At 42.5% G+C, this 27,793-nt stretch overlaps 1 protein-coding gene across 3 annotated transcripts in view; it reads right to left on the bottom strand.

Annotated features, from left to right (window-relative positions):
- Positions 1 to 27,793, bottom strand: part of dip2a (disco-interacting protein 2 homolog A) — a 93,656-nt gene that overhangs the window by 28,011 nt on the left and 37,852 nt on the right. For all 3 annotated transcript variants that reach the window (XM_037109130.1, XM_037109131.1, XM_037109132.1), the window contains exons 2-5: positions 10,077 to 10,148; positions 5,349 to 5,468; positions 5,142 to 5,261; positions 544 to 813 (exon numbers count right to left, since the gene is read on the bottom strand). In XM_037109130.1, the coding sequence (XP_036965025.1) occupies positions 544 to 813; positions 5,142 to 5,261; positions 5,349 to 5,468; positions 10,077 to 10,148 (582 nt within the window). The remainder of the gene's footprint in view (positions 1 to 543; positions 814 to 5,141; positions 5,262 to 5,348; positions 5,469 to 10,076; positions 10,149 to 27,793) is intronic.

Raw genomic sequence — 27,793 nt, 5'->3', positions numbered from 1 at the left:
GGAAGGAGATGTGGCCTCGGATGTAGCAGATGTGTAAGACACCCCCGTCTGTCTGTCTGCGACTGTGCTACAGTTGTAGAAAAACAGTCTGAGCAACATGTACAGGTTAAGAAATGCCCGCAGTAAGCCAATCATTTTGATTGGCTGGCAGTAACAGAGGGCACCAAACTTCTTGTAAAGAATCTTTCCTCAGATGATTCATCGAGGATTTCAAACACATACAGCTCAGCAGGGGGTTCTGCAGGCTTGTCATAAGACTGTATGTAAATGTACTTTTACGCCCATGAAACTTTAATCAGGTTTCCTCCACCAGCACACTTGAACTGTGAGAAAACTACATGCAGGAAATACTTTTAAACATCGAAAAACTGCTTCTTCACAAGGCATGAATTTGTTCTAGTTCTTCGATATCTTCCTGCTTCAACTCACAGTCACACTACACATTTTTATAATTCTCCGACTGGATCAATTAAAAAGGAGACAAGAACATACAGATCTGCCAACCCGAAATGTGATGTGATACCGTGCATGTGTGTCACTGACCTAGCTGGGTGTGTGCCATGAGATCTGCCAGTGCGGTAGCTGCGGCGTTGGCGTTGAGGGCAGCGTGGGCAGTGGTGTTGGTGGTGGTAACGGATCTCCCTCCCGGGTGGGATGAGGTGGATGACGCGGAGGATGAGGTGGACGAGCCCTGGATGACACGGTTAAACCAGTGCTCAACGGCTGGGTGGCCGTGGCCCTGGTAGGGCGTGGAGGTGGCCAGACGTCCCTGCCGGCGCAGCGAGCCCTCGTCTTCCGACGCTGAGGAGGTGTCTGTGTTTGACAGGGTCAAGACAGGGCAGCGTCACAACAGTGGACAAAAACCAAGATGGTGAAACTCGCAGATGTGGTATTTAGATGATATGCTGATAACACATTATTCTACTTATACATACTGGAGAGCGTACATATAAGCTCGTGGGATGATTTCAATGGAAATGCGAATGAGGGATGCTTGTTTTTAATATGTATTTGACTGCATATAAAAACTAACAGCTATAAAGACAACTCAGTCCAGCTATATGTGTACTATATTTAAATGATAAAGTGAGATCAGAGCCTTTCATATTTGTAGACAACCATCTTTACTCACTTCAGCTGAGCCTTTCTTACTCTTAGGTGTGCATAAACAACAGGGTCTGAACTTCTTTTTAAAAGACAAAATCTTATTGATATCGCCTATGAGAAGCAGGTAATTATCAGTCATCAGTATCGGCTGGAAAAAGAAAAAAAAAAACATACTGTGCATTCCCCAGTGTATTTACATGAAACAACACATACTGATAAGCTTACGTGAAGGTGTTGCTTCAAAAAAGTGCAAACACAAACTGAAATACCCTAATCTGATTTCTATCTGATATCAGTATGTAGAAAAAGACACTTTGCTGACTGTAGTATGTATTTAGGTTATTATGGCTTTGACTCAAACTCAGTCACCAATGATTTTACAGCCTCTCCCTTGAGGCTACTGTGAGCAGTTGGTCTCAGTGAAAAATAGCCCAAACAGGAGCAACTTCAAAGTGAGTTTAGGATCGTTCAAAATGAACACATTCCACTTCATCTGCCAAGCTCCCACAAACGTCTGTTCTTTTAAACAGGATCACTGAAGTTGCACAAGAGCAGGCTGGTCTAGGATCTGTATTCTGCAGTGCAATGAAAGGCGTAGGCACCAACTACTTGAGAAAGTTACAAACAACTGCTTGCAAAATTACCAAGACAGGTCACTCTTTCCCCAATTGTTCATCAGCTCTGCAGCTTCCATAGAAAGGTACAAAACTCATTCACACATATGAAAATATTACACTGAAGTCTGCAAAATCTTAAGCTTTAATAACATAGAAGACCAATCCCAAGTCCACTAAGACGGTGAGAGAGAGACATTTAGAAAATAAGGATTTAGCCTGCATATTTGTGATCAGCACGTGCCTGATGATGTTCTCTAAGCTAATGAGCCTTTGTGTAATTAATCTGCCTCCTAATCACCCACAGTATGAAGTCAGGAAAGTCCATCGATTTAGAAACTATTACAATCACTGTTCCCTTCCTTAAGCTTTCCCGTGGCCTTGCAGAGGCTGTCAGAGGAAAGCTGGAGGAGGTTTGATCATAACAAGCAAAAATATAATGTCTCTACAACCAGCAGACTCACGGGGGTTATCTTGCATTTATGATTCTGTTTGTTATTCCTGTGCCTCTCTCCAATCTCTCTCCATATCTCGGTAACCTTGACACAGTTACACTGAGGGAGAGGTATAGAGGGGGTCAGACAACAAATGCAAAGTAGAAATAGAGAGGTGGCAAGAGTGTGAAAGAAACTGAAAGAGAGAAAAAGATGGATTAGTCACAGATCAACAGACAAAAACAAGAATAGATAGTGAGGAGTGAGTCAGAGCAGAGATGAATATTAAAGAGAGGAAACTGAAGCAGAGATAGTTGCATATATGCTCTGATCTCAGTTATTCTATTATTGTATTCAAACAAACAAAACAAGTTATATGCATAAGGCTTTGGCCTAGCAGTTAAAAGTTGGAACTGGTTTTATAGAAAATGGATTCAATCCTATTGGCTGAAGCAACATCATAATGGTTGGTGCTTGAAAGTGACATTTACAACACTGTTGCAGTACTACAAATAGCATTATACATACTGGGGCCTTCACATTCAATTTATCTTTTATCTATGTGAAAAAAAAAGATTACAAATGTAGCTGCCTTCTGGTACTAAAAAAGAAGACTACGGTCCTGTGACATATAACATGTTTGCCATAAATGAGAAGCTCTTAGTGGAGCTACAGTAGAAGAGAAGATAGAGGATCAGTCAAGTCAACAGGTGTCATCCTCTGGGGACCATGATTATCGGTACATTCTTCTTTGTTCTTTGGTTTTCTGTAGTGATCCTTTTGAAAATGTGTCTTGGTATAAATCTACCTGTACACAGATGAAACCACGGGGCATCTTTATCCTCTAGGCTTAACATATTTTACTTATGTAGATACGACTAAAAGTGAGAAGTGTTTTTCTTGGTGTTAGGGATTACAGAGTATGTACTTTGCCAGGTCATGGCGATCTTGATTTGATGAGCTGTTGCATGTGATTGTGGGCACATCTCCAGCACAGCTGTGGGTTGTCATGTAATTGTGGGCTGCTTTAAAACACTCTGTGAGTTTTATATCTTGAGAAAGGTGTTTGCAACTAAAACATCAACCTCAATTAATAAATCAATATGGAGGTAATGTGCAGGTAACTTCTTTAAAAACTTGTATGTGTTCAAATATTTTGTATATACAACGTGCCTGTATACTTGGTTTTTTATGTGTTCACAGCATTGTGAACACAATTGTTCACATAGAGTACCAGTGTACTTTATATGTGACTAAAGGGCACACCAGAGAACTCGGACCTTATATAACTTCTGTATTTGTGTGATGAGTGCACAAAAAATATGGGTCCACTTGATCACTATGTTGTTATATTGTGAAATGAGTGACATTTTTTTCTGCATATGTTTCTTAAATCAAGTACATTGTGACAATGGTGAGTATGTTTCATTTGTCAGTGTGAGATTTGTATAAACACCACTATATTTTCAAATGTCCCACACACACACACACACACACACACACACACACACACACACACACACACACACACACACACACACACACACACACACACACACACACACACACACACACACACACACACACAGCGGCTGTCAGTTCAGCAGAGCAGCTTGCCGTGATATTTTTCAAGGTTTTGTACAGAGGTTCCAGTACCATAAGAACAGTATTACATGTAGCATTCATATCTGAGGATTTGCACCACAAAGACTCCGAACGGTGCAGGAGGTGTAAGGTAGACATCATGCGCACAAGAATGCTAAATTAAAATATATGTCCGACCTGAGGCTTTTACATCCAGTCATGCCAAACTCAATTAGATGATCATTCTGTCACAATAACAATGATCACAAACTACTGGTTCTTCACAAACAGAAATGGAGTGATCAGACACATAGTGTGGCCATATCCAAACCAGCCATTATAGATTAACAAGATAGGACAGGAAAAGGAGAAAGGTTTTCAATGTGCATGTGTGTTAAATACACATACCGTTGCACTCCAGTGGTATCAGTCGCCAAAAACTCCTCTATCTGCAGCACCTCTCTGGCCCCTGATGAACCTTTTCTAATGTGAGCTCAGTTTGTTATTTCACGTCACATCTCAAGCACAATATTGCAATAACTAATACAACCATGCCACTGTGCGCACAGCCACACTTGTAGTGTGCATCAGAGCCTCACATTATCTTATATGTACAGTATGCATCTTTGTGGGTCTGTCAGTCATAACTATGAACCATATCCCAGCAGATGACAACGGATCACTCAGAATGACTAGAAACAACCATGAAGAGCCCCCCTGCTTCTCCTGCTCAAACTCCAGTGTCTGAGCTCTTAATCTGGTTACTCGCCCCACCGCTATGTCCTCTCTCTTTACCAAAGACATGAGATTTTTTAGGCCCCCCACCAATTAACTCTTTCCTCAATGATAACGGCACTGCAGTGTCTGAGATACAGGCAAGTTTTTCTCTCTTGCAATCTCACACAGATATCTTACTGACTGATTAAAAATGAAAGCTTTCTTTGGGGATTGTTTGGGAAGAACTAAAAACACAAAAAGGGCTTTTCAGGCCATGAAAATCTCATCATAAAAGAAGCTGCAGAATGCAGGAAAATGACAAATATTCATATGAGCTGGCCCACACAATACAAACTGTTATAAAAGCAGGCGAAAGGTCGACATTTTGAGACCATGTTATAAATCTGATTATACACCCATTATGCAACTCATGTGGGAAGGTCTGCCTGGGAACACAACGGTGAGAACTGAGGCTTTTATAGTCACAGAGAATGGACACATTCATCAAACTGCACATTTCTTTCCAGTGGCAAATATGTGGCAACATCATATTGGATCACTGGACACGACAGAGGGTCACCAAGCATCCTACACTCCAGCACTCATGGGAACACACGTAAACAACCCAGGTTGAGCATAAACCTGGGCTGTGTGTGCACAGGAACAGTTGATTTGGAGTTCTCACCTGGCGGAGTGCATGCCTCGACTGAAGACTGAACTAACACAGATCGTCTCTTGGAGGGCATTGGCATCTTCCTCTCTTTGTACTTTGCCAAAGCTGCTTGGACGGCTTCTGTGTGCAAATCTAAGAGAACACATCGCCACAGATTAGCAAAAAGCAAAGAAGGAGAGCACAAGGCATTTAAAACTGGCAGTGTGGACACATGATTACCAGATCTGAAGCGTTCATCCCGGGTGTTGGGCGCCCGGGACTTGTTGTGTTTGGAACCTGGGTGAACAGCTTGGGAGGAGGCCTGGATCCTGTTGTCAATTTGTAGTGAAGGGTCTACACCTGCAGAGAGACAAGACCAAAGCAGAAACAGGAGAGTTTATTAAAATAAAAAAAAAAGGAGAGCTCAAATGCAGAAATACCAGCCTCAGAAATATGAGAAATATGTGCTTGGACATAGAGAAACATGGCTGAATATTGCTCAACCAGATCAAGTATCCAAAAGCTTAATAGTAATCTCCTACTTAGGCTGCTTTCTTTTAATACAGTAGCTCGGAGTTGAGAAAGTATTCGCTTTAATTAATCCAGCCTCTCTCGCAGCTTTCCAGCCTGCCTCCCAGCTTTCCAAGGGGAAGCAAATGCAAATTACACAGACGTTGAAGAAAGGAGGTGATTAAGCACCATGAATGTCAAAAAGACAACATCTTTTAACTAGAGCGTGCTAAAATTATCAAACTCTCAAACTCGTCAACCTCTCTGTGCTCCGCGTGACGCATGCAGTGATTCATCCTCTGGCTTATGCAATTCTCTTTTGAGCTTCATTAAGTTACTTGTGTCTAGAATCAGAGGGGAAACCCAAGGATACTGCCTGAAGGAAGGTCATGGTTCAAGCTCTGGAAGTGGTCTTCAATCTTTTAACTTCTGCTTTATTATGAAATATTTGGGAAGGATAAACAGATTAACCAAAGAAATGCATCTCCCAGTTTTCTGTTGGAGGACGACTTCACACAAAATAGAACAGTAAGCTGTCAAAGTAACAGCATCTCTACTACAACTTAGCAGTACATCCAAAAGTGTTATAGGGTATGTATTCCTGAGAGTGGGACACAGATGAGAATAAAGTATTGAAAAACATGCTTCTGTGGTTCTGTTGCTCCGTTTAGATACACAATATCAACTATAGTCATGTTGTTGTTGCCTCCTGCTTGTTTACACCTGAACCTGAAAGATTTATTGAAAACTGTCTAGTTTCTTTTCCATAAACATTGAAGGTATGCATCAAAGCAGCAGCACAACATATAACTACATACATTATACATTTGTTTATGTGAAGAGCCCCTGTGGAGCTGATGATGTGGGATGAGGGTCATGCTACATAGGTGTTATTCTGAAAATTCTGCCAGTTAACATCCATGACTTGAAAAAAAGCCTACGTGACCTCTTTAAATAAATCTATCAATTAGAGTCAATATATCAGTCAGACAATATTGTTTAATCACACATATATCTGCCTCGGTGTATATGTGCTGATAGCAGGGTTAGATGCTTAGGATAATAAATATAAATAAATAATTAGCAAATTCCCATGTTTATCTTTCAGTGCATATCCTGCCTCAGTTACATATTGTTGTCACAAGTGTATGATAAACAAGTGTATGATCACTGTCTTGCATTGCAAAAAAAGAGAAAAGCAAGTAAAAAATAAAGGCTGATGGACTCAAAACAGGTCAGCTGAAAATTCAGAGTCAAAGCTGCTGACCTATCACTGGTGAGTGAGTGAGACTTAGCTAAAGTAACGATAACTTGATTTAGTTCAGATGAAAACAACCATGTGTGGAGGCAAAATGTGACATAAACTGTAGTCACATTCTGGGATAATAGAAGGTCTACAAATCCACACGTGGGTGCCAAAATTAACAGTGTAGTCAAAAAAGCATCTTTGAGCTGACTGTGGGCGGCTTTGACGTTTCTGTGATGTTGCAACTTTTACTAACCTGCAACCAAATCAACCACACAGAGTGGTTGTTTCCATGAGCATACCCATTAGAAAAGAGCCGTTTGAGGACAGGGTTCTAGCACGTCACATTCAGCCAGACAGATCCAGCAGCGAGCTGGCTGACTGGTCAGACAGACACCCGGCCCGCCAACGAGCCAGCATCAGCTCGCCCGGCTTTTCAGCGGCAGCTTAGTGGGGATCAGTGAACTCCACACTGTCAGCAACTCTCAGACAGCAGCAGCACACACACATCGAAATACTCAGCAACATTCACACGCGTCAACTAAATCTATCCAATAAGACCAGTTTTAGATATGACAAGACTCAATAAGGCCTAAAGATGCATAAGGACTTAATACATGAACAGGGAATGCTGTGGAACAGGAATACAGCATCCCCTGAGCATGGATAGACACATCAATATATGCCACGGGTCCCTTATAGCGCTCTGACAGTCCAGTCACACAGCAGCCTCTCCCCGGCTCCCAGAGGAGACAGGTCCATAAAACAAGCCAGGACACCAGACCCGGTTGCTGGGCAGAACACACTTCAGAGACACACCACACTGAGCCAATGAGAGGCGTGCTCCGTCACAGCAGATGTTGTTATTGGTTCAGAGCGAAACCCTGATGAATTTTTAGCACCTGTCTGATGCCAACACTTAACTGGGGTGGCTGCCGTAGACACGTGCAGCTTGTCTAACTTCCTTGAGAGGAAATATGCTTTGCTAATGACTTTCGTCGAGTTCACAGTTCTATGACATGAAATGAATGGATGTGAGGAATTCTGGTTGAAAGAGCGGGGACACAGAAACTGCATCCACAGCCGGATAATAAGAAAAGAAAAAAGAACAATCAGTCAAGATACATTTTCCATGCCATGGTACAAAAAGTCCTCCACAGCATTCAATTTAATTATGACAAACTTACATTCACATGCCAACCTTTCTCAAAAAGTTTCCAGTAGATCAACAACTAAAGCAATTATTTACTCTCAAAGCTTGTAGTGAAACCCCAACAATAAAATATAAACAAAGGAAATTAATCTACACCCTCATAGATCTCAACAATCTGGCTTCATACACCAACTTTATTGCACTTGGCACATGCACAGTCATATGACAACAGTGAAATATAAGGCAGTAAAACAGCTTATGAAATTTTGTATGGAGCTCAGTAGCCAACAGTCTATTGGTCTCTATTTCAATCCTGCAGTTGTTAAACCATAACCCAGTGATTCATTGTGCTGGGTGGATGTGTCATTAATTCTCATGTGTATATGAAGCATCTCACCCACTCCAAGACCATCTATTTCTGCGCTCTGTCTATCATTTCCCTTCTTAAGGTGCTGAGCTCAGGCCTGAATGGATTTAACAATGAATAAAAGAGAGAATCCATGATAACAAGGAGGGAGATGTAGCAAGAGAAAGAGATGATCCGCCAAAGCTAAATAACAGGCCTGCTAGCCCCAGTGGAAAGCCTTGAAGGAGCAGTCCACACCAGACTCTGGTTTCCATTGAGGCTTGGTGCTCAGATAGCAGGGCCAAACCAAAGACTGCCACTGAACCCGGATAGAGGACAGAGAAGCATGAAGCATACAGCCACCACAAACCACCTCAACCTTGCAGTCTGTCCGAGGCTGCTGGGACCGACTGGCTGCACGACTACGACTAAAATTACCCTGAATAGATCTATAAATGTGTGTAGCACCCCTACACAGTCAACAGACAGATAATAAGTAGCATTACAGCTGGGAAACTTTACGCCTCCCTGTTTTTCAAAGTTGATACCTCTCTTCTAAAACACCCACGGAACTAGCAAAGGAGAGTAGGCGCAAATACGCACAAAAAACAAAACATTACTCCAAATAATTAGCATTCTGTAAGACAGGGTAGCTCATCTAAAACACATAATCACATCCTATCGAGCGCTTAGAATGTGACTTATAAGAGCTGCACAAAAAACACACTAAAGACAATGTAACAAATCCAGAAGTAGACCAGTTATCCTACCGGCAGAGACACCTCTAATTTCCATCCACAGTCCGTCTTCCTTGCCTCAGTTGGTCAGGACCTAGTTTTATTTGAACCCTACATATTGTACAGTATGATATATGGTGGACGCAGGTCTGAGACATTTATGATGGAGCTGATGGTCACAGAAGCTAAAGAATCAAGGACACATGTCGAACCATCTGAGTTAAGTGTGGATGGCCAAAAGCCTCCAGAATATCCTTCATGACAACTTTATGACCATGTCATACCAGACCATGTAGTCTGAGATAAAACATATTCAATTTACTTTATTTAAAATGTGCATTTTCTGCAAGCAAATTCTGAATTGGTTTTGCTTGGTTCTTACACATTTTGTCTACATTCCAGGGTTTTATTTTTGATTCATCTTCTCTCAGCTTTTTAACTTTAAAAAGGTGCACTATGTAATTTTAAGGAGAGAAGGATCTGATTTTTTTTAGGCCTGAACAAACTAAATAAACAAATTGTTTTTGTTTTTATGACTAAAACAAACAAATTGACCTTAAAGGACAACACAATTTCATGCTGTTTGATTTTGTTAATATGTGGTGGACCCTGCCACCGTTCAGTTTATTTATTCAGTTATGGTGAAAATACATATTTCAGTTGGTATCATCAAGTCATTGATATTGTAAATATTAAAATTCTGAGTTTGAATTTCTTCTCCAAATACGGTCCCTTTAACTTGTTTCTCTAAGCTGTAATGAGGTTGGTTTTGTCTGAAAATAACAGTAAAACTTGCCTTGTGCAACTGAAGCTGCTCCTACAATCATCATTATCAACATAAGATACTTCATCTCACTCGCTTCACTCTTGCAAGGACACTACAGTACACCAACTGCTATGATGACAGGAAGCCGGAGCACACATAAAAGCTGTTGTTGCTGGACAGTAAATTTTACTGCAGGCCTGTGAGTCTTACCTTGTATCTGTGGGATGTACGGTGCCAACAGCTTGCCTCTTTTCTTCTCATAGCCCTTCTGAGTGATGTCTCCTGCACAGACAGAGACAGAGGAGTACAGAGGAACAGACAGACAGAGAGAGAAGGGGGGGCAGAGAGATGAGTCATTAGCTCAGCCTTGCTCTGGCGGTGGTGTCTGTGTGTGTGTGTGTGTGTGTGTGTGTGTGTGTGTGTGTGTGTGTGTGTGTGTGTGTGTGTGTGTGTGTGTGTGTGTGTGTGTGTGTGCGCCTCAAGATCACACTGCCAGGCTGGTTACACTGGCACCACGGGGCACCAGAGGAGGGTTGTGGTAGCAGATGACCAGCCCTCACCCACTGGATGTCTCTATCTCACATAACACAGAAAATGACCTTGCAATCTTTGAGAAATGTCGGCAGACTGATGTGGCAGTGAGGCAAAGTTCCTACTGAATACTTGAATGATAACATCGACAAGGCGAGGGGCATTTAAAAGATCGTTTGTCTGGTGCGCCTGGAACATTTTCCCTCCAAGCATTTTTACCAGAAGTAAAAATACTGCTGATGTCAGCATGAACTGAATCTGCCTCAGTTGTCTCCCCACATAATTAAAAGGCGGTCTGTTAAATGAGATCGAGCTGCATGTTATTTTAATAGCTCAGTTTGAAAGGATGTACAAGCTTTTCCAAGCCTGGAATTTAAATATGATAAATGAAGAAAGAGAAGAATAATGGGGAGGGAGTCAGAAAGAGAGAGAGGGGGTGAAGGTATGACTCTAAGCTCTGTAGATGTCTGTGGCTAAACTGCTGATTTACACCAGACGTGAAGAATAGACCTCACAAGTTTAAAGACACTGATGTAAACAAACATGAGCCCAGCAGCAGAGTTTTAGATAATGACAGACGGACTGTTGCTCCAGCTAGCTCTCAGGCCAAAGCCAGCTCAATTAAAACTGATCAGGAATCAATAAGGGACTCGATAAAGAACAGAACTTCCCAGTAGAATTAATGATGGCATTTATTGTGCTTAAATATTATCAACTCCCATCCCTTATGTAGGGGCACCAACTCAGTTTTAGTGCAAAAGAAAACCTTGTCCTCATGAATATAACAAATATTCCAACTAGCTTTTGGGTCAGCAGAGAGGATGAGTTGGGGTATCACAGTCTGTATTGGGAAAGACAAAGCCGCTTCACCAACACACAGAGCATGAAATGGCCTTTTTTTTTGCCTTTTTCCAAGAAGAAAGAAAGCAGCAAATTACAGTATCCCTGCGGTGTGACACAAGAGCTCATAACAACTGAACTCATCACTAAAGTGCCACCAAAATTCCAAAAATGTTGAAACACATCCATGTCCTCCTGGGACGTGCTCAAAAGGCAGAGAAGTAGGTCACTGGCTGGTATTTTGGCAGCCTGTGGTTGATTTGGGGATGTAAGATGTCAGTGTGTTCCTGCATATCAGACACGGCTGTGGGCTGAGGCTGATGGGATGGAGGCTTGCTCTTTGTGGACAAAAGTCATATTGATTCACTCAGAGAGGGCTGACTGACAGCACCTCTATCACTCGAACCATGACTGTCTACAAGATGGGTGTAAAAGGAAAACAAGGGCTGAGTAAAGACAGCTACGGAAGATGCGGGGCCTTTCGGAAAATATTCCAGTCAAAGTCAAACAGCCACTTGACATGACACATACATTGTTTTGGCCGGAAGCTAGAAAATACTTGTGAAAGTCACTGGAGCCTCATGAATAGGGATCACACTGTGTCCTTTACATTAATGTCTACGGGTGCTCAGTGAGGGTCATCAGGGTGGAGGTCAAGTGAAACAGCAATAAGTTCAATAGGGCTGTGTGAACAGAACAAATTGATTAAAACCCTCACCCCCATGTGATCACTTTTCTTCATCTCACCATGGGGAATACTTTATTTTGCCTGCTTGCTTTAACCTGTATTAATTCACTGAAAGTGTACTGTATAAAAACTCATTCCCCATGTCGTAGGTTACATAGATTCTAAAGTGTTGGGACACCAGGATTTATCCCACTTTACATGTTGCAGATTCTGCAAAGTACATAAAATTGAACATTGTTATTTGTGTAAATTGTCTACCTATTACCAAAAGTTTTATAAGTAATATGGTGAAGATAATACAGACATGAACATATTGAATTTCTTGATGATTTAAATGATGCTCCTACATTTTGGGCTGGTGCTTCTAAAATGTTCTGTAAGGAGCATCAGCGCTTCTAGTCTAAAAGTTAGTCTGGAGCTGGGTTTAGCCTGTAAGAACTGGGGCACACCAGTGTAAGCAGTTCAAAAAGCTATTCTGGAGCCATGTGGTGTATCTTGTCATGCAATCATATACAGACTGGAATGAAGGTTGTAGTTTTGCCAATTTATCTCTGTCAGTTCTCTGCTCCTCTTGAACACAACAGTGTGGCAGTGTGAGGGCAGGTGTTGTTGGTCACACTGGTTGCCGCGCTGCCCGCTGGTCCTGAGTCACCACTAACAGCTGAATGCCTGCACTGTTAAATGTCCAGGAGAGCTGGAGGCTAGCAACAATACAGCGCTGTCCACAGGCCGAGCCGGCTGACCTGACACTGACTCTTTCTGGTGATAAGTGTCTCTGTTTGTGTGTGCGTGTACAACAGTAGAAGACTGCGCGCATGCCAGCGTGTCTGAGAGTGTTCGCACCACAACAGCCGACCAGCCTGACAACCACACAATAGAAGGCTATTCTCCGAGTTGCTCCGAATGCTGGCTTGCGGCCTCGGTGTCCAAACAGCCCCCGTTCCACACTGATCCATCAAGTTATGTCTGAGTGAAGCTAATCTTTTGATCTGAGAACAAACAACTTTGTCATTAAATATTGAGGAATGGTCTCAAGCTTTCAGTGGTAAACAATGACCCTCAGCAAAACAAAAAGGTGTGAGGCACCACGTATCACATTATTTCCTGTCAGTGTCTGTATAAACAAGTGTGTTATTTTGCATATGTTTGCACATACATTTGTATGTGCACGTTAGCATTTTTATGCAGTCACAGACAGACACACTATTTCCCCTCTCTGTTCGAGCTCTGAGTGAAAGGAAAAAGGGGAAAACGGAAGGATTCAAAAGGTCAATAAGTGGCCTGCCGCCTGGGGAATAACAGAGGAGAGAGGGTATAGCGGGATGCAGGAAAAATGAGAGATGGAAGGATAGACGAAACCAGGCTTAGCACCTACACCAAATTACACTGACTCGAGGGACAAGCTGCAGCTTACAGAATATTTACAACAGAGTTCATTTGCCCCCCCTCACCCTTCAGAGCTGACTACAGGCTTTGCCATGTAATTGAGCTGTAAAGAAAAAGGAAAAGGTCTCAAAACAAGCACCTGGGGGGGAGAGGAGGGGGATGGAGTATATAAAAACTGAGAGCAAATGTGTCATTGAGGGGAGGGGTGGACCAGAGAGGAAACATTTCTCATGTCATGATGGTTAGAGACCATCATCAGGGGCTCAGCTGGAAGAAGGTTTTTCTTTCCTAATCAAAAAGGCAACTCCTTCGTTGCCTTGACTCTAACCTTCTCACCCTCAAGGACTCACTGCCCACACAGCGAAGTATTCTTAGCATCCTAGTCATCTTTTGACCTCTCTTTTTAATTACTTGCAGCTGTTTTTGCCGTCTAGTGTCCTGATTTATTTTAGGTAAACTGATGCTAGTCTTGTAACACTCGCCTCCATTGCCATCCATCTGAGGCGACGCAATTTTATTTCCCAGAGACTGGAGGCATTTTTATCTGGCACAACATTGTTACCGTAAACATTCCTCTCAGCGGGTGCTGAATCCAATTTCCAAAGAGAGACAGTCAATCTGAACAATGACAGCAAGCGAGCCAGCTGTCCTCTGCTCTGTTGTATTGACTTTAATTGACTGATGGCTATTGAGCGTAACTGACTGATGGCTATTGAGTGGAGCTGTTCCTCAGATGAGGCCCATTAGAGAATTACCTTGCATCTGCAGAGACAGAGGGAAATACTGAATCACAGCACATTCCTGTACAAGCCAACACAAACACATTAAGGGTAGATAATGAAGCTCTGAATGGAGAGGGTGAGATTGGCTTCCGTTACGTTTTACAGCTAGTACATACATATTTTCCATCTTATTTTAGATACAGAAACCCAGCCAGGGATGTCAACTGTTCCTCTCAACTATTTCTGAGTATCATACAAACTCACACACACGCACACACAAACAGTTTTTCAAAAATAATTTTCATTTGAATCAGAGACTCAACTACATATTTTCATCATTGGCTAATTCAACAATTTCTTTCTCAATAAATGGAATCATTGGTTGGTCTATAAATGTCAGAAATTTGTGAAAAACATTCAGGATAATCGCCTAAAAAGCCAAACTGATGTATTCATATGCTTGCCATGTCCAACTAATGGTCAAATCTTCACATTTGAGTGGACGGAACCAGTAAAATTGGATTGGATTAAAATCCTTTTTTACTGAAAAAATAAACTTATTATAAACAATCAATATTTTTTCTTTGACTGACTAAATGTTGCTGCTCTAAAATGATTTATTAGACATTAATAAACATTAATATATGATTAATTTTCTCAATCTGCTAATCGAGAGTCCAGAATTCTTCTTTAACCTGAAATAAAACGCCTCTATGGTATTTGCCATACTGCCATACACCCTCTCCTCCTCAGTGAGGAAGCCAGAGATGTGGCCCCACCCACCCTCAATGTCAGTTCGTCTGCCAGGCTGACCACAATATGCCAACACTGCTGCCAAGCCAGCAACCAAGCCGTCTGCCCTTCAGCCACAGAACACCACAGTTAAATATTTAGGCAGGGCGGCGTTTACTCTCCAGGCTGAATCCAATAAAAGCAGATGTACCCAGATGTCATTTAGCATTAGCTCTCTGGCATACAAATGCTTGTTTTGCACATTTGGATTAAGCTTGGTGAAATCTTTACCAGTGCATATTTGCAATGGGCAGAGAAGACATATCTCAGGTGTGCATGGTCAGCTCTGTGCAATACTCCACTTATTCTAAGAGAGGAAATGAGCATAAACCAGCACTATTCATTGCTTTTCCTCACTTGTGTGTGACAGATGTAGAAAATGTATCTGCTGAATAAGAGATATTTAAAGGGGCAAACTGAGAGAGAGCAGATCCACAGCACAGATTCAACCACGTCTAGCTTATTAGCCTGTCTACATGACAAAAAACACTCACCAAGCTGCAGAAAAAAAAAAGTAGTGTGTGCAATGACCACAGCAGACCCCTATTAAACTGTTTCACCACACACGCACACATGCGCCAGCAGAACAACTCACATGCTGAATCCGGGAGAAGTGAGCAGAGCAGCGGAGAGACGTCTTCAGCAGAGAGAGAGAGAGGATGCACAGGCGTGGAGGGATAAGGAGAGGCCAGCAGCAGAACACAGGCAGTCAGGTCAGCGGAGGATAACCAGCTAAGAGGCTAACAGGCTATCTCTAGGAAGTCATAAGTCAGGCCCATCAGCATCCTTTGTTTCCTTTCCTGGTTAGAGAAGGAGAATGAACGGACCCCATCTCCCTCATTCTCCTCTTGCCATCACTCCCCTCCCTTTCTCAAACCCCACGCTGCCCACTCCCCCCCCACCCCTCTTAAATCCCCCCTCCTCCTTTTCCCGTTCCCTCTCCCTCACTCTTTCCATCCCTCTCTCCTCCCAGCGAAGGTCTCTACACAAAGCCAAACTAGGCTGCGGGATTAGGGTGTCAAAGCAGACCCCTGCCCCCCACCTTCCCACATACCAATCTCTCCCAAACCCACGCACTGTACAAGAGCTATGGAAGAGGCTTCGTTAGCCTGCTACAACACGTTCAAACAGGTCAAGTTATAGAACATGTTGTTTCCTTGTCAAGGAGAAGCGTCCGTACTGATGCAGGCAACCACAGCATTAGAGATAATACGTGCTGCAAAATTACACAGACCACAGCTGGAAAATAAAGAAGTGATTAATATACCACAACTGGATGCACCGCCATATCAAACCTGGAAAACTGTCTCAAACCTCTAATGGCTGTAAATCTACTGTCATTTCCAGCTACAGAGTGAAGGGTAAGATTGGGCTTTTATTTTGATGTGGGAGGAAAAGACTGCCCCGTGTTTAGACCGCTTGGAGTACTACAGCAGTCCCAGCAGGCTTATCACCAGTGTGTGTTTGTGTGTGTGCGCACTACTATTTCATTTTAGAAATGAAGGAGCTATTCACCCTATGGCAGTAAGTTTCAATGAATAGCTGCATATGATTAGTCTTAATTATTGCTTGCTAGCACACACACGCACACACACACACACACACACACACACACACACACACACACACACTAATGGACCAATATGATCTCCCAAGCGAACACCCACACACACAATAGACCAACTCTGATTCTGGAGATGGACTACGGGTCACCTTGTTTGGTGTTGTATCTGATGGTAATTGCACTGCATTATTGATTACTGTTCAGCTGCATCACACTGCACAAGGGTTTCTATTTTTTTGGCCACCTACAGTATGCACTGACACACTCATCAATGTAAAGAGCAGACAGCATGACAGCATTCCTAGACCAGTTCACGTCATAGTTTGAGCCGTGGCCAAATCATTTTAAGCCACACGCTGAACGTAGCTCTCGGCTGCACACACAGCATAACACTACCCTTCAAATAAAGCCAAGGGATGTCATGATGCAAGCTCAAGGCTATGACAAACACGAGACAACAGATTTATCATTTTGCACAGCTCAAGTCATTCTGAACGACATGAATACACAGTGTAGGATCATTTATGTGACACACATCCTACCGGAAGGTTAAAGGCAGTCAGGAACAGGAGGAAAAAGGGTAAGTGTTGCAGCAAAGAGGGGTTGATTGAAGATGACAAGAAGCTTGACACTGAGAGCCAGCTGGAGAAATGGAGGGGAGGGGGTTGGGGGGGGCAACAGGAGGAGGCTTTAGGGAGAATTTAGAGACAGAAGGGGGTGATGAGGAAAGAAAGGAGAGAGGAGGAAAAAAGGATAAGGAATAAAGGAGGATATGATTAAAAGGTAATGACTTCCTCTTCTGTTCACTAGACACACACACACACACACACACACACACACACACACACACACACACACACACAGATATCCCTGATCCTAGAGCGCCTGGGCGTCTCTCAGTCTCCATCCATCAACTCCTCCAATCACTCTGTCGCATCGCTTTTAATTAAGTAGTGCCAACGAATTAGAAGACTGAACGAACCCTCCATTACCACTTTGCTAATACATAACCCCCTCATCATATATGCACACACACAGGCACACACACACACACACACACACACACACACACACACACACACACACACACGTGCACCCTCACACACATACACAGAGCCCAAAATCCCCCATCCATCCCCCAGGCTCTGTATGGCTGGTGAGCAGACAGACAGCGTGAATAATAAGACATTAGATGCAGCACTGCTTCACTCAGGGGGCCCTGCAGCTGTGGACTGATTTGGGGAGCAGACAAGGAGGGGGGGGTAGTAATTAACAGTCACAGATAAACACTGATACTGTACGCACACACATCAAAAGGAACACACACACAGACACACACACACACACACCCACACACACGTGCAATGCCTGCACCAGATCTCACAAAGAGACAGATGCAGATCAACTCGTGAACAAATATGAAAGCAGAGGGATAAGACACGGGATCAGGCCGATGTCTCTATTGTGGAATTATGAGTGAAGTGGTCACTGGTGTCTTCTCTGCATCATTTACATTAAGGTTTGGGGTTAGACATGAAGGTGCAACAAACAATTGTTCTCATTGTCAATGTCGATTATTTGATCTATAAAAAGGCCAGAGAATGATAAAAAATCTGTTTCCCAAAACCCCAGACAATGTCCTCAAATGTCTTGTTAACTTGCACAACCCAAAGACATTCAGCTTATTGTCAGAGGGGAGAAAAGAAACCAGAAAATTTTCATATTTAAGAAGCTGGAATCAGATAATTCTTCATTTTATTTCTTAAAAAATTACTGACAATTGTTTTTGGAGATAGTGTGACTGAATTTTATAAATATGGGCACCATTTCTGCTGGTGATGGTAAAATTTTAAATCAGGAGGATCAGTGCTACTGGAAAAAGTTAGTCTGGAGCCCTGATCAATATAATAGATGACAAATGATCAACGGTTACTTGCAGCTCCAGTTAGACATGTTGATTTTAACACTAGGATAATGGACCAGAGAACACACTGTGTCAATGAGCATCCTCACAAATATCTAAAAGTGTGTGTGTGTGTGGGTTTGTGTGTGTGTGTTTGTGTGTGTGTGTGTGTGTGTGTGTGTGTGTGTGTGTGTGTGTGTGTGTGTGTGTGTGTGTGTGTGTGTGTGTGTGTGTGTCCAAGCATATTCATCTCCATTCCGTTCAGACACACGTGACACTCAGACTGCTGGATTGAGCTTCACGCTAGCTGAGTGATGTGCTGCTATTCTGGCTCTCAGCCAGAGCTTCATGATGTGTAAACATGCCTCTAACCTACAAGGACAGCAGCAGAAAATCACGCAGTGACTGATACCTCTGTGACTGATAACAACAAAGAGCGACACTGCAGAAAACAAGAGATCTGTCACTGTTGCCTTCCTCAGAGATACAGCCTCTTTTTTTAAGGGAGAGTTAATATTTGTTTTACTGTGTGAACAAATCAAGAAATGTGAGAAGTGACAATGAGAGACCCTCTTTTTGTCAAGTCCTTTCATGTTGCCTATGTGTTAGTGTGTGTCTCTACAGTGCATGTGCGTGTGATTTGTGGAGCAAGACATCTGTGTGACAGGCGTGACGAGTGTGAGAGCCTCACAGTAAAGACTCTGCCATGAAACACAAGAATCTGTTCACAGCCACAGACTCTGCCTCCAGCTACACTGTGATGCACTAACTACTGTATTTTACATGTTACATGCAACCTTACTGTACTCTCTGCGGGTTCAGTTATTTGATGGTGTGCCTATAAATGAGCTGCTTCTGTCTCGAGCTGCAGAAGACCATGTGTGCTACTGTCATTTGGCGTCTGCTCTAATGGTGGAGTTACAGAGTGTTAAAGCGCCACCAATAAGCACAAATAGCAAGAATAGTGCCTAACTAGCTGCTCAGACTAAAACTGAAGCTCCATCCAACTTGTGCTCATTCTAAAACTCACAGAAGTTTAATGAAATATCCAGGAGTAATCAAGTGAGCTGAAAGCAGCTTTCACACACCCACAATTCAGTGATTCAGACTTTTGTACGATCTTTATGCCCCTCATTGTGAGCTAAGAAGCCTGGTCAGGCAAAGTCGAACTCAGTTTCACTAATGTCCTCCATTTCAGGCCATCACGGCTCTATTCTAAAACTCAACAATCTAATTTGTCTCAATTCAAACAGGGTCGAAAACACAGAATAGCCTGCCCTGATGGGAAATCTTGTGCCATTGTGCAGATGCTATTCAACATGCTCAGCCACACATAACGCGTGCAGTCCGACTGTTTTACATGCCTCATGGGACCTGTAAAATAACCCGAGCAGGAAACTAATGTTTTCACAGAGCAAGGCTCTGATTAAAATAGGGCTGAAAATTGGACTTGTTTGATAAATTTTGCATTCTTTTTTTTTATTTCAAAGGCAGTGCAATCAGACAAATATGGTCCAGGAGCCTGCCAAATCATCCTGACTACCCTTCTGCCTTCCTTATTAAACAATACAGACTATGTGACAACTGGAATGGCTTTAGTAGAGCGCATACCTCTGCCAAGGCTCAACAATCCCCTTAACTTCAATGAAGCCTTATCCAATATCAAATAAAGGCAATTTAAATCCACTAGGTCAAGATTTCTATTTGTATCTGCATCAAATTGGACTCACAATACACCATATTTTTTGCGTTATTTCCTGATAAATTCATGAAAATGTAAAAAAACACCCTATCTTGCCAAGTTAGAGAAAGGGAAACAGACACAAGCAAAAAAGATGACAATTTTAAAAGATTACTTTAACCAGCTGTCCTAGTACTAATGTAATATAATGAATGAATAAAGCTACTGACTATGTCTACCACCTACTTGGCAGAGGCAGCACTTCCAGCATGTGGAGAGAAAGCCTACGTCCCTGGTGTTTGAGATACGACTGGGACGGTGTCCCATCTGAAGCCCCCAGCTCCCTGCTCACTTCTGGATGGTCTCAGAGGATGTTGTGAGATTTATTGTCTTCTTCTCTGCTTGGTTATTACCATATGAATGACTGGGTGTTCACTGGCCTGACACAGGCTTAGCCATTAAGCTCTTTGCATATATACACACATAAACACCTTTGCTACACAGAGGGACAGCAACGTTGGAGAAAGCCAGTGTCCAGACAAAACAGTGAAACATATACACATAGGCAGCATGAAAATCCAATTAAAGAGTTCACACAAAAACAAACTTTACAGATGCAGGCTTTCACCCCCAACTGAGCGTTTGTGTATGCATATCTATATGTCAGGGGCCAGAGCTAACTAGCTCTGCTGCAAGTCTAACAAGCCATACGGCAAAGTCTTTTGTTCTTCACAAGTGATTCATGATCAAGGCTTTGGAGGGGAGCCCAGCGTCAGTGTGTGATTACATGAAAGCGCCTGCAGTGTTTATCTTACACACGACATACATGGGCCCATTTTTTCTTATCATCACTGCAAATGTGAAACCATATGTTTCTATACATACACAGATCTTTGCAGAGAGCGAAGCAGGGTTATCGAGGTGAGAGGATCAGCACGGCATCAGAGCAGGTCAACAGAATAAGGAGGTGGAAACACAATGCAAAACAAATGTGCTCAAACACAACTATGCAGCTTACACCCGCAATGCTGAAGCAAACCGAGCAACAATGATATCAGGGATCTGAAACATGTCACCTTTCCTCCAAAGGCTGGCATGCTTTGATCCTTTTTATGTCTTTACAAACTTGAATCTAAGAAGGTTTTATCCATAAAGCTGCATAACATTTGAAGCACACTGAGGACCTGGAGATAAGAGCTAGTCAACTGCTGATGGTTTTCCTTATCACATAATCTCAGCACGGGGTTACTTATTCAAAACAATGAAAACATAAGATGTAGTTTGACGATGTCATGAGGTAGCGTGGGAACATCCAAGTTCAACGTTACATTGTGTTTGGGATAACATAACACAAAACTTAGAAGTTTGTAAGATAACAACAATAAAACACCAGATACAGCAAAAGATTTATGTTTGCTGCTTGTTTTGATCTCTTAGCTTAATACACTCACTCCAGGCCTCAAGTGAGTGCGCTGCTGAGACACAGACAGGCCGTGGACAAAGTTAATGCCTTTTGACTTGATTTATGTGTCTGAAAAATGTCAATTTCGTTTCAGAAAGTTTGGTGAAAAATGGGGCGAAAGAAAGGTCATAATTTGTGCTGACATTCACATCTGCCATTTAAATAGACAGATTGAAGACACGACACTAGTCTCCTGAAGGGCAAGGGCGACACCCTTGTGACACAGACACTGGAAATGACTCTTGTCCCTGAACTACCTCTGTAGATGTATTCAAATAGCTTGTTTTGACTAGCACCACAAATCCAGATGATACTACATTTACAAAGACATGAAAGAAAAAGGAAAGCAGCAAGTCCTCACAATTAATCACAATACATTATGATACATTATTGACTTGAATGATTCAATCGAGCAGTGTTGGAGGTATTCATGACATGGATTACATTTAGATGGCTTGTGGTCTCTTACTGTTTTTTGCTCACAAACAAAAATGCAATAACTGGTCCACAACAATTCAACAAACGGTGAACGGGCTGATCTCACCAGGCTCTGGACGGGATGACCACAAGCCTCACCTCCTGTCAAACACCATCTGTTTCTCTCTTTCCATTTCCCTTCATCACCGCATCACAAACCCACCGTTCCAATGCCTGAAAATACACGGTCGACTAAGTAACCAGGGGTCTTTCTAAGTACATGCAAAGTAAGTTATCGACCTGCTTCCCTGTTTCCCAAAAGGCTTTGAAAACTTTGCATTTAACACATTCTTTTAGCTATTGCGTAATCTAAATGAGCATATCAACAGTGTAAAAATGTAAATCTACCATCACTTTCTCTTCCAAGTTCCATGGTTACTCTTTATCCTCTTACACCCCCCACTGTTTCCTTTCCCTCTGTTCTGTCCTCCTCTGGTCCTTTAAGTTTTATTATCATTCACCATCAATGCAGTGGTGATCATAACCCAAAAAAAGTCTCCAAGAAGAAATAAAGACACAAGACTGGAGTGCTAATAATGTAAAATTGATAATCTCAATTAAAACAGCCTCCACCATCCATGAGATTCAAACCATAATACCCATAAAAGCCTTTTCCACTACATGCCTTCATTCTCATGTATGCATGTGTTTTCTTATCTAGAATTCAGTAGTGTGGCGCTTTCACTTTCTCCGCCACACAACCGGCTCAACTGCACTCCTCTGGCTGCACCCAAGCAATTAAATGGAGCAGTGATAGGGCTCTCAAGGCCGGACATAAGCCTTTAAAATTTTAACACCATGGCTCAGGACTGCCCCAGCCCTTGTTAACAAGTCCAGGGCTGGATGGAACATCTGGTTGCCCTCAGACAAGATATTTATTACTGGAGGAGAAGAACAAAACTTGCTGCACACACATACTGACACCAGCTGAGTTGAGTTTAGTGACAACAGTCGATGTTGGAGATGCACCAGTCCGTTTTTCTTCAGATTTGATTCTGATTGTGATACCTGAGTGAAACATCTCACTTCTTTCTCATCTCTCTTAAGAGTTGCAAATTCACATCCACAGCATCAATCTAACAGTGGTTACTTTTTTCATATCTTTAACTTCAGTCTCTCTTTAAAACTCAGCTCAGACTGAACGATGACCACAGAGATGGATGGAAAAGCACTAACAAGCAGGGCTTACGATAGCGTGTCCACCTGGCTGTTGTTTTGTTTCCATTCAGCCAATCAGAGCTGGGGCTGATAAACATCACTGAAAACTGCAGTCATTTGACGTGAGAGTAAATGCCAATTGTACTTATTCACATGACTCTCATTCCCAACTTCTTGTTGTTATTCGAGAGTTCTATACACAATTTCAAAAGTTACCTGAAATTTTCAAACAGTGCAATGGAAAATTGATAATCAATTAATAATTAATATGGATTTTGGATCAGTAAGTGGATTGGGAACTTATCAGCACTTGATATTAGACTGGATCAGTCCCAAATGTGACAGAAGTGGATTCTGTCAGGTAGTAATTGGTCGTTTTTGTAACAATTTCACTAGACTTCAGATGTGGCTTACTATTTTGGGGGATAGGATGGAAAGAGTGTGAGTGTGTGTGTGTGTGTGTGTGTGTGTGTGTGTGTGTGTGTGTGTGTGTGTGTGTGTGTGTGTGTGTGTGTGTGTGCTTGTGTGTGTGTGTGTGTGAGAGAGAGAGAGAGAGAGAGAGAGAGACTGAGATGGAGTGAGAGAGGGAGAGCTCATTAAAGCCAGTCATCTGAGATCCACCCCCTCCACCACACACACACACACACACACACAGACACACACAAACACACACATTACTAGACTGGTTACCCTGCAGCGATAAACCCACGAAAACAGCACAAACATTTTAACTCAAACACACACAAAGTACATATGCCACACACGTACATCAATGGCAAGGAAATGTTTAAACTTACAAATAAATGCCGTTTCACCTAAACTCACACACCACACACACACACACACACACACAAAGCAGCGAGGAGTACATTAACGAGAGCAGAAGTAGGATGAGGAGAGAGTCCAGCTGGAGCACATGTGCACATCTCCTGTTCTAATGAGTCCATTAGTCAGTGGCACAGCAGCCACAACTGCTACTACACACACACACACACACACGCACACGCACACACGCACACACGCACACAGGCACACGTACACATATTTTTTAAACCATTAACAAAATAAGGCGTCCTCTGCCCCTGAGCTACAGTCAACATGACACTTTCATTTTGCGCATGAACTGATGCTCCACACTGCTGGATAACAGTTGGAATAGCGCTCCTGTCAAACAGGCTTATCGTGTTTAACGATAGTATCTCGTCCAACCCCATCGGAGTGCGCGCTGACAGTGAAGTAGTGGTGGGCTTTTGTCTGATCTGTCCAACAGAGGGTGCTAGAGCGATGTGCTCCAACAACCATCACTCCTCTGATGTCCTCTTTATGTCCTTCGTCTTATCTAGCCTTGAGCTCCTCTTCCTCTCCTCTTCCATCTTCCTCCTCAGTCTCTGTGCACACAGCCACATGGGACTATTTATATCTATACTGACATCCTTAGCTACTGAGTTGATCTACCAAAAGTTTAAGGCTGTCCGCTCACTTTAAATAAGAATAATTTTTCAATTACCGGAGTGTAAGCCCGGAAACTCTCATGGATAACAGCCCATTACACGACTATTTCAGACTATTAACCGCATAATTCCACTCTTGCCTGGGGTGGCTCCAGGCTCTGCGTGAGATGTACTGTACAGACATCCCAATGCTGTCATGTATGGATTGACAGATTGAGCTCCAGCGGTAAAAGCTGGCTTCAGAGTTTGTTTGTGTGCACGAGAAGTGGCAGCACTTAGCCTGTCCTTATCTATCACAGTGGTTGTGTGTGTGTGTGTGTGTTTTCTAATGAGTGTGCTCTTAATGAGGCTGAGCTCTGTGTGATCAGCTCTCTTCAACAAAGGGCAAGCTATAAAAAAGCAATCACTTTACTGAAGCGGCGCAAGCAAAGAGCTACTCTTACACAAAGTACGAAGCTCTTCATGACCCGCTCAGGCATGCTGCACCGAGCACCCATCATCTTTTCCATATGGGTTTGTGTTTACGTGTGTTTACAGCTGGGCTGCACTGTGAGTGCTGAAATGATGATCTCTATTACTTTAGGGGATATAATCCATTAATCTGTTGGTAATCTGCTGCAGAAAGAAAACGTACATATGTTAAAGCTGCACAAGCCTCTCAATTTGACGCAATGATATTAGAGAATGCAAATTTTGTTTTAAAAGGTGCATTTCGTAGTTTTGGGGATTCATTCTAATCGGAGGAGGAGGATGTTTTCATGCCTGAACATAATAAACAAGCTGTCTTCATTTTCGTGACTGCATAAACCAAATAAACAAAGTGACCTTAAGGGACAACACAATTTCACCCTGTTGTCTATATTTGGCGGACCCTGCCACCTTCTTTCACTCTGAGAAGAGCTGTTTATTCAGTTATGGAGAAGATAAATATTTCTGAATGTCTGAGTTTAAATTTCTTCTCCAAAACTACAAAGTGCCCCTTTGATGTGTTTCTGGATCTATTTCTTTTTTAAGTTACTGTAGTAGATTGCTCTAAAATATATTGTTGAGTAATCATCAGAAAACCTGGACGTGCACCACAAACTAATCAGTTGTTCCTTGGACGCTGGCCTGTTATTAAAAAAGTTTTATTACATCTGTTAAGTAGATTTTGTTTTCGCTTTAACATTCTCCTCTTGACAAACAATTTTACAGTATGGGAAATATAACAATACTCTCTTATTGTTATTGCAATTGTGCACAACATAGTTCGATAACTAAGACTCTGTGTATATATTCATAGTTTTGATAGTGACAGTATGAGCCCAGCATTGCTTGTATCATTAGTAACAATACACCTCTGAACTGCTACTGATCTCAAAGGCAGTTAAGCACTTGATTAAATAACAGCCATGTCCCTTTATGCACGAACCGAGTGCTGAGCGTGCAGATGTGGGCCACTGCAGAGCACAGAGAGAGGGAGGGAAGGAGGGATGCAAGGGTGAGTGACAGATGTCTGCTCTTTACTATACCTATGAGAGAGCGATGCCAGCCTGTGACCTACCCTCAAAGGGATTTGCAATCTTAATGCAAGTGCACAGCTCTCTTCTGGCTGAACTAATCTGTGCAGCACACTGGACGTTTACCTTCAAGGTCAACATTGAACAGAGACACAAGCGTACTGTAGGGGTGTGTGTCTGTGTGAGTCAACCTGTGCATATTTCTATGTGTTTGCTACATACTGCACACGTGTGTATCTTTTGGTCATATAGCACTGTGGCCTCTGTATTGTCTTAGTAGAGCAGAGCGGAGGGTGCAGCTCTGACTTGACACGAGCCCCATCACGTCACTGGTGAGTCATCAACAGATAAACCGGCTGAAAACAACTGCATAAAAAGGCACTGAAAGTTACTATCTGTCAAAAAAATGTTTTAAATGGTGACTGACATTAGTGTGACCCTGTGATCAACAGAAAAATTGATATTTTAGATTTTGCCTCCTTTCTCAAAACTTTATGCGAGAAAAAAGGATTCTTCTTTTCAGGATGTTCTACATATGCTTTCTTTCACTACTCCATTTCATTAACCCTCACTAAGGGGGACTAGGTACAGCAGACTACACGGTACAAAGTGGGAAAAAGTGTGAAGATGTGTCAGAAATCGGGAGAAATACAGGAGAACTGTGATCCCAGGAGGAAACCAGAAGAGGAAAATCAGGAGGGGTATGTTGAGACTTCTACCATCGTAACATTGTGAATTAAAAGGCTTCCTCATCAGAGAAGGCAGTAAAGCAGTGTGTCCTGTAAGAGTGGCCATTGTGACACATTGGACTGAATCCAAGATGCCTAGTTATGCGATGGCACATGTGAGCTTGTTGTCCCCACTGCTGATGTGCTTACTGACCCCTGACCCTCTCGCATCACCATACTGGCGCTGAACTGTTCCTAGTCTTCATGCGCTAATTACATTTTGCGAACGCATTAGTTTCTGAGGGCGAGCATCACTGACACAATACATGTGAGGCAGCTATCATGTATACACAAATGTAATTTTAAAAGCGAGTATCTTTGTCAAAATGGTTTCAATCAATCATGCTGTCATTATTTGTGCAAATGTCTTCTTAGCTCAGTTATGGACATTTGGTGGTGAGATGAGGGCATTTTTAATCCAGAACAGGTATTTATGCTGGATGCTGGGATGTAACAATTGCTCAGCCTGCTCCCTTCGCTTGTGACGGGGGGCAGATTTGATGCTTGGGGGAGCCAGCTGATGGAAGCCGTCAGAAAGAAACTGGGAAGCAGGGGGGGCTATATTTGTGAGCTGGTCAGCAAATCATACCTTAAGGCAAATATGAGCTGTCACACCACCTCCAATTCAAACAAAAAAAAGACACAGTCACTCAGTTTAAATATTAATTCATACTCAATTCAACTTGTAATGTATCAGTATGCAACTATTTTGAAAGAACACAGATTTCCGATGAATCTCCATTTCAAGCTTTACTTTGAAGGAGCTGAATTCAAAAGAGCACATTTGTGAAAAGCAGCCTATTTTAGCTTCAAAACTTTCTCTCCCTTTCCTACATTTGTGCAAAGCCTGAGAGAGCAGCAGAAGAGGAATTTGATAATAGAGGCATGTCATTGTAAAGCCCCGTGGTTAAGCCTGCTATACAATCCCAAAGTGAAGGGAGATATTATGTGGTACAAAGTTCAGCTATTAAAATAGATCCCATACAGTGCTTCTCAGCGCTGCCTGCCTTGTATATATTTTGCGCTTTGACAACTGGCTTCATGG

Source organism: Acanthopagrus latus, chromosome 9 (genome assembly GCF_904848185.1).
Source record: "Acanthopagrus latus isolate v.2019 chromosome 9, fAcaLat1.1, whole genome shotgun sequence".
Taxonomy (NCBI): Eukaryota; Metazoa; Chordata; class Actinopteri; order Spariformes; family Sparidae; genus Acanthopagrus; species Acanthopagrus latus.
The sequence above is the reverse complement of the archived record's forward strand: the minus strand, read 5'-3'. Positions and strand labels throughout refer to the sequence as shown.